Below are 7,821 nucleotides of genomic sequence, written 5' to 3'. Positions count from 1 at the left end.
CTGTTAGTTGCCATGGTTCAGTGTGTGGGAGGAGCTAACATGTCAACAGAGACACGTGGACTTCTTCTTCCCAAATGGGGTAGGCTTCTCTGAGCTCGTCTTCCGATGCGCCACCTATGGGTTTGGCGGTGAATTTTTTCCGGACGTAGACTGACGGAGAAGTAAAAATCAAAAAGACTCTTTGTCTCCCGCTGAGACCTCTCCGAGAAACGGACACGTAGTAGTATATAAGAGCCTTGAGAAACAAGCTCTTGATTCTCTGGACCTGACGACTGCTCTCATCTGTAATGAGGCACGTCTGTTGTCATACTTCCTCAACTGCACAATACTTCAAGTGTGTATTTGTTTTATATGATTTTCATCAGCTTTGAAAGGTGGTTTGACAGTGAGCAGATGGCCGACACTGAGGACGACCTTGTGTTTGGTGGTATTCAAAATCCTGGGCCATCCTATGTAAACTTACTGTGTACAGTACACAACCCGAACAAGTGGATTCGGGTGTTGACAGGTCATCAGGTGAAATACTTGTGTTGTCGTTCGCTCCTTGTCAATGCAGGAATGTGGAACCTTCTTTCTGCATAAAGGTAACGATCCCAGAAAGAGGGCGAGGCCGAGCTGTTCACACCTTGTGTGTCGGACGAGGCAGATCCACATCTGAACATGTCGGGTCTGGGATCCGAGCGCCGGCTGTAACACAACATTATCTGACACCAAACCCTGGTGCAGCAACAAGCCAGTTTGTCTGGTTTCTTCTGCTGCAGCTGGATCTCTGCTGGAAAGAGGCTCCTGACTTCTGGTCATGGGCCCATTTTAGAAATCCCACTGTGACCCATTCAGATCAACAGGCCTGTTTGTTGTGAGGCTGTATCACCGGGCGACACTTCACACTTCTCCTTCCGTCAAGCTTTGAACCATCTTCACTGACCTGCATTTGCATCTCAACACAACAACGAGCCGTGAAGTGAGAAGCCGTGACGATCAGTGCTGGGAGGCCGGGTCACCAGCGACCCACATGTCAGGGCCATGAATATAAAATATAACCTCAGAGAGAAGAGACACTTTTATTTATTCAGAAGCTTTAAATATAAAGATTGCAATATATATACATTTGAATCAAGCAGAAGACTTTAGTTGTTGTGGGTTTATAACGACAATGAGCTTCAGAACCTCAGCAGCTCTTTGTCTCCTTCACTCTGTCTTGATTTCAACCAGTGACATCATCTCTGCCTCCGAGGCTCAGATCCGTGTCCGAGACCTTGAAGAGACGAAGCTCGGCTCGGGGAACAGGGCGCGGTGCGTTCAGCTCGTCAGCCTGACACACTCGCTCTCCTCTTACACCTGTGGGCGGTTTGGAGTTCACCGACAGACGGGACCTTGGACTCTGGGAGGAAACCAGAGCAGACGACTGACAAGCGACAGCCAGGGAGAACACGACTGACTCCACCATTGTTAGGGATGTTATTCATAATGCACTCAAATCAAAATTTATGATGAGACATGAAGTCACCACAGTATGAGTCTTAATATTGTTATAACAGTGCTTTGCCCAAATCTCCTCACCACACAGTCCACTGGGATCTCACCATTTTGTTCTAATGATGAGTGAGAAGTTTTTATTTCCCACAATGCATCGAGATAAAAAGTGTACAATAGTCACGGACTGGGACTATATCAACATGACTTGTACAACAGAATTGTATGATGTCAAATGTCACAATGACGATTATTGGTGCAGAGAAAATTAGATATTTTGTTGATTTATTTGCATTTTGCAGATGAGCTCACGATGAAGTCCTGTGAGTGAGGGAGAGATTTATTAGTTTATTCAACAAACTGTCTGTCTTCACAACCGGTGTAATCACAGCAAACCTCTGTTGAATCCAATGAGAACAGTTTGAATTGCTCTGGTGATTGCTCATCATTTCCCGTAGTTCATATTAAATCCAAAAGTTTTATGATACTGTTTGTTTACTTTATGAAGTCTGATAATGGAGAAACTCTGTGTTGAGACTTTACTGTTTTATCACTTTATATATATTTCTATATATTCATATAGCACATTTAGAAATGATCTGCACCTCAACTTAATGGGTTATTTCCTGATTCCCACCACCTCCTTCCACCAGGTTTCATATTTATCCATCCAGTAGTTTTTATCATAATCTTGTTAACAAACAAACAGTTGAGCCAAAGTTCTTTAGAATCATTGTAAGAGAAGGTTTGGAAAGAAAAGGTTTAGAACATAGAAACAAAAACTATGCAAGAGAAAAACACATAAGCTTCTAATGTCGACTTATTTAATTAAAAAACTTTAATCAGGTTTCACAATTCTCTGATATATGAAGGAACTGTAAGTTTCAACATGTTTTCATATGAATGTGTGAGTGAAAATATACTTTAAAACAGTTTTGAAACTTTTGAACTGCACCGATGAGCGTAGATGAGTTTGGAATTTGCAACACTCGTCATTATCTCCTTAGCTGTATCGATCCCGAACAAAGTGAGGGGACGGCCGGTGGGAGAAGAAGAATGCATCTTTAAGTATTCGGTAATGAATAGGTGGAAAAGTAGCTTCATTCAGCTCCCTCCTCTTGTTTCTGTGCCCACCCTGCCCCCCAGCACACCCTTACAATGCAGGACCCCTCCCCCATCCACCCAAAACACACACACACACACACATTAACACACACTCCCTGCCCTGCCCCCTGAGGAACACAGGCAGGGGGTGGGTGTGCATGGGGGGGGGGTTTCCCCAACTATTTAAACAGATTCCAGCAGATGGTCCAGGAACTTTCCTCCTGGAGTCACGTCTCCCCTCCAGCTCCCTGCCTCTCTCACTCCTCACCCCTCTCCTCCTCTGGACTCCAGAACCTGCAGCTCCTCTCACCCGGATCATCTCCAACAAGCTGCTGAGGGACAAACTCTGAGCTGTGTCATTCTTCACCATTCCCCCGACCCCTTCCTCTCCTGGGCTCATCTCCCTCTTCCTCCAGTTGGACTCAGAAACCCTTTTTAAACCTCTTCAGCTGTGGGATCCGACCTCTGGCTCCTGGGCTCTGCTGGGACAGAGGAGCCGACCATGCCCTCCGACTTCCTATCACCGTTCCTGGAGCTGGATGAGGAGTTCTGCAAGGTGAGAGCAACACAATGAGCATTTAGAACTTCTGCATATGTAACATATACCCAGATCTACATGCCAGAGGAAAGTTTAAAAAGTTGATGAAAGGGAACAAAAATGAATTGTTTAAATTTTATATAAAGTTTTCTTTTAATGTATCCAGGGGTTTGACCTAATTTATCATGGAATAACTCATTTAAGTAAAAACCAGATTGCAGTTTTAAAAAAGTGAACATTTACTGCAGCTCAAATGATGTTAAAAAGGTTGAAAATCTTTGTACTTCAGATGAAAAAGTGAAACTCACGAGTGGGAAGTTTGTTTTAATTTCTTTAACTACTCTTAAAATAGCTAAATAAGTCTTGATGTTTCACATATTAATGTTTTATGTGTTTAAAATAGCAACTTCAATTTAAATGATTCATGTTTTCTGTACAAAACTACGATGGAATCGAATATCTGGTAAAACAAATCTTTGACCCCGTGCTTATGTTACTTATCTAATCTAATCATGAAAAACCTGTGGCTGTAATCCAACCTTTAGTTCACACAGATGAAACAATCTGTGTTGATTCTGTTCAGTTTCCTGAGCTGCAGCTTGAAAGTCTCTTTCTGTTTGAATGGGCGCGCTGGTCTCGCCCCAGCGCTCCAGGAATGCAAAGAGCTCACATCTTCTCTTCTTTTGTGTGACAGAATTTCCGCGGCCTGGAGGCGACAGATGGACCATCTGCCGGCTCAATGCAGCAACGGCAGCAGCACACTCAAAGGGTCCTGGGCTTCCAGCGCCGCCATTCCCTCTGCCCGGTGACCCTCCCCAACTCCAAGTTCAACCACAGCAGCAGCAGCAGCAGCAGCTCGGAGCTGCCGGAGCCGCCGGCCGGCTGGGGGCTCAGCGTGGCCTCCAGCACGCCGTGGAGCCGGGAGGGTCAGCTGCCGCGCTCCACCCTCAGCCACATCCCCTTCAGGGTGGACCGCTCCGTCAGCATGATCGAGGGCCACGGCGGCAGCTCGGGGGTCAGGGAGGACAAACTGTCTAACATCACGTCACCGAGCGTGCTGATGCCTCCACCGGGGTTCAACCTCAGCAGCAGCTCCCTCTCCTCCCCTGTGGCCCGACCCAGCCCCCCCTCGCCTCACATCTCCACCCGCTACAAGACGGAACTCTGCCGCACCTTCGAGGAGAGCGGCACCTGCAAGTACGGCGCCAAGTGCCAGTTTGCTCACGGCATGGACGAGATGCGCGGCCTGAGCCGGCACCCCAAGTACAAGACGGAGCCGTGCCGCACCTTCCACACCGTCGGCTTCTGCCCGTACGGCGCCCGCTGCCACTTCATCCACAACGCAGACGAGATGGAGGACGCCCCCCCACAGAGGCAGAAGCTGCGGCACAGTGTCAGCTTCGCAGGCTTCTCCTCCAGACAGAGCTTCCAACCGGTGGAGGAGTCGCAGCCTTCCTCCCTCCTCTTCACCCGAGCCTCCTCCGTCTCTCCTCCTCCGTCCTCGGCAGGGAGTCCAGAGCTCCTGTCTCCTCTCTTCCCGGAGCAGGGATCCCTGAAGCCATTCCCCTACTCCTTCTCCGGCCTCAGCGACCTGCCGGGCGACTGCGGTGACTCCACCCTGCGCTTCTACGCCGTGAACGACTCCATCAGCTCCAAGTGTCCCAGCTCAAACTTCACCTCCAAGAACCCCAACCTGCCGTACCACCTCCCCCAGCAGCTGCCTCAGGTCACCCTGAGCGGCCTCTCCGGCCTCCAGCGCTGCTCCTCGGCCGACTCTCTCTCCGAGGAAGGCTACACCTCCTCCTGCTCCCTCAGCTCCTCCTCCAGCGGCACCGAGTCTCCGAGCTTCGAGGGCCGACGTCTGCCCATCTTCAGCCGCCTGTCTGTCTCAGACGAGTAGCGGGGGGGGGGGGTTACTGTAGGGCTGAGTTTAATCAGGGACGGATGGTCTAATTGTTTTAACTCTCAAGTCTGGTTTTTGACTCCATTGTCCAAACTAAGCATTTTAAAACATTAGGTGTTTTAGTTCCTCGCCAAACGCAGCCCGGTGAACGTACCTAACTTTGTGCATATTGCATTTCTCATCCAAGCAGTTGTAGCGCTGCTCAGTGTTCGTCCAGTTTTAGCCGACTCCTCTTTTTTTGTTTGGTGCTTCATTGTTGTTTTTGAATGCTTGTTCCTGTTATGCCATTGTTACTGCTGTATACTGTTGTATACCCATGTTAGAGAATCCTCAGAGGGAACGTCACTTAGCTCAGCGTCCGACCTTATGCTGCTCAGTGGGAAGTCTCGTGTGAGAACTTCCTGTCCCCTGATTTAAGAACGATGTTAAGATTGGTGCTGTTTGATGTACGACTGCTGAGATGTCCACTTTTTTAAAAGCAATATTGTTTGTCGCAGGTTTTGTTTCTTATCGACAGTTTCGCTGGAGCAGCCGTTCTCCACCTGTTGGAAACTGTCGCTGAGTGAGAGAGTTAATTTACTGTATGTTGTCTCTGATTGGATAACAGCCAGTTCGGAGCTGTCGGACATTTCTTCGGATCCAGCTCCACTGCCTCGGCACACGTGTAGGAAACCCACTGACTCTAGTTACCAAAGCCGATGTTAGAGTTCCCCTAACCTCCTAGTACTGTTAACACTTAGCTTTAGCTACCACAGTGTTTTGTGACAATTGTTTTTATTGCTTAACACTTTTTCGACCTATTTATTGGCTGTTTTTGTAAGATTCGCTGTTTGATTTGTGATTGTGTTTATGCATTTGTTAAATGATGCCTGAGGAACGATGCTTTGCTGAAGGCTCCATGACGTCCATCTGCTCGGTTTACACGATCCAGTAGCTTTAAGAAGGCTCGCGGAGGGGAGAGGAGCGGAGGAGGACATTTTGGCATTCTACACGTTTGTTGCCTTATTGGCTAATCGCGGCCTGGCTGGAATCAGGACTCGCTGCGTTCTCGCCTCAGCAGCAGCTCCGGTTCTCCGTATGTATATCAGCTGCACCACCAGAGACGCTGCTGCTGGTGTGAGGACAACCAGAGTCCACTCTCCTCTCCTCCGAGCCTCACACATCTGACTGTAATAACCTTGTTTTGATAAATGCTGTCATCTGAACACAAAGTCCGGTTCTCCACGCCTCACATGTTGAATCTGCAGCCTCTTGTGGGCACCGGTGACCCTTTGTTTGAAGTCCATTTTTTTTATCTATCAGAGTTGCCTTGATGACAATGTGTTTGTAGGTCGACTCCCGTTGCAGGCAAGCGAGTGAACTCTGCGAGCGGCAGGTGGAATCAAGAGTGTTCCAATGGAATCAGGCAGAAGTTAGTTTCCTGTTTGTTTCTGCTCCACTTGCCCAGAGACGCTTCCTGTGCTCGTTTTTGTAACTGTTGTTAACTTAAAGTCTTATTTATTTTGTTTTTCAAAGCGAAACCTATATTGTGTTGTTTGATATTGTGGTTTTTGTTTGACATAATTTAAGTGCATTTATTGTTTACATTCCACTGGGTTATGTTGATATCCTAGCTCTTTATCTTAATATATTTGTCCATCTGTATTTCAAAATAAAAGTCTTTGAAACCTTGAATCAGTCGTCCGGTGTCTTATTTTATAAAATGAATGTTTTATATTTTCATGAAGTGGGCAACCTAACTTATGGATCAAAAGCTGAATTGAAATTTAACAAAATACCATGAAGCAGAAATATAAAGTTGAACGAAATCCTGTGAATAGCCTTCATCGTACAAATAAGCAGTGATGTCACGTAACAAAGTACATTTACTCTACTTTTTAATGCATCTGAACTTGTCTTGAGTAGATTTAGTTTCAGGTGCTTGTTACTTTCACTCTACAACATATATCTGAACTAACTATGCATTTATGTGTTTATATATATTTTATAAGTGATCTAAATTGGGCAGGTGACTTACGACTCTGTTTCTTTAAATTAGAGTAAAGTCAATCAGCATCAGTGGTGAAGAGAGATCAACAAAGGATTCAGACATAATGACTGATGCATTAAGGAATAGTTATCAGTTAGAAAAGTTAATGTGTACTTTAACGTTTACTTGAATGCCCTTTTGTTTATATATTTGTACATTTACTTAAGTGAATCTTTGAGTTATTCCCCCACTGCAGATAAGCATCTTTATTTGTCTCCACATCATCCACACTGAGAATCTCCTCACGTCCCAGTGTCCATGTTGGATCATAACCTGTCTCATATACTTACCACCTTCATTCCCTGTTTTCTATTACATCATGTGACATCATGACTCAGATGGACATGATCATAACTCGGTCTCTTATGAGCTCAGCTGGTAAAGAAGTTAAACTGCAGAGAGGACGACTGCGCTAAAGACAAAGTTACAAGAATATCTGGAACGTGAGCAGATTTGTGAAGTGCTAAACTTTTAAAACATAATAATACTTCAGCAGAAACGTTGTCATTGGACATTGAGTTTGTTTTCAAGTATCTCAATGAAAAGCTCAGATCCACAGGAGTGGTTTTGTTGTCCTGTGGGAAACGAAGACGACAGGTCTAATTCTTTGTGATCCAGTAAAGGAAATCTTTGTGGTTGACATGATGGAGTAAAAAGCAATTTCACAAAAAAGAGGTGGTTGTTTTTGTGGTGCAGCGTTTCCCAGGAGCATCCCTTTAAAACGCTCCCACTGCTCCCCGGGCCTTTACGATCACTGTGTCACACTGACACACA

The 7,821-nt window shown here is 46.1% G+C and overlaps 1 protein-coding gene across 1 annotated transcript; it reads left to right on the top strand.

Annotated features, from left to right (window-relative positions):
- The first annotated feature begins 3,079 nt into the window (after positions 1-3,079).
- On the top strand, positions 3,080-5,015 carry sb:cb81 (mRNA decay activator protein ZFP36L1-like). Its single transcript, XM_061072972.1, has 2 exons — positions 3,080-3,133; positions 3,810-5,015. The coding sequence occupies exons 1-2, from the start codon at positions 3,080-3,082 to the stop codon at positions 5,013-5,015; spliced, it is 1,260 nt and encodes a 419-aa protein (XP_060928955.1).
- The last annotated feature ends 2,806 nt before the right edge of the window (positions 5,016-7,821 follow it).

The sequence above is a fragment of the Limanda limanda genome, chromosome 6, assembly GCF_963576545.1.
Source record: "Limanda limanda chromosome 6, fLimLim1.1, whole genome shotgun sequence".
Taxonomy (NCBI): Eukaryota; Metazoa; Chordata; class Actinopteri; order Pleuronectiformes; family Pleuronectidae; genus Limanda; species Limanda limanda.
The sequence above is the reverse complement of the archived record's forward strand: the minus strand, read 5'-3'. Positions and strand labels throughout refer to the sequence as shown.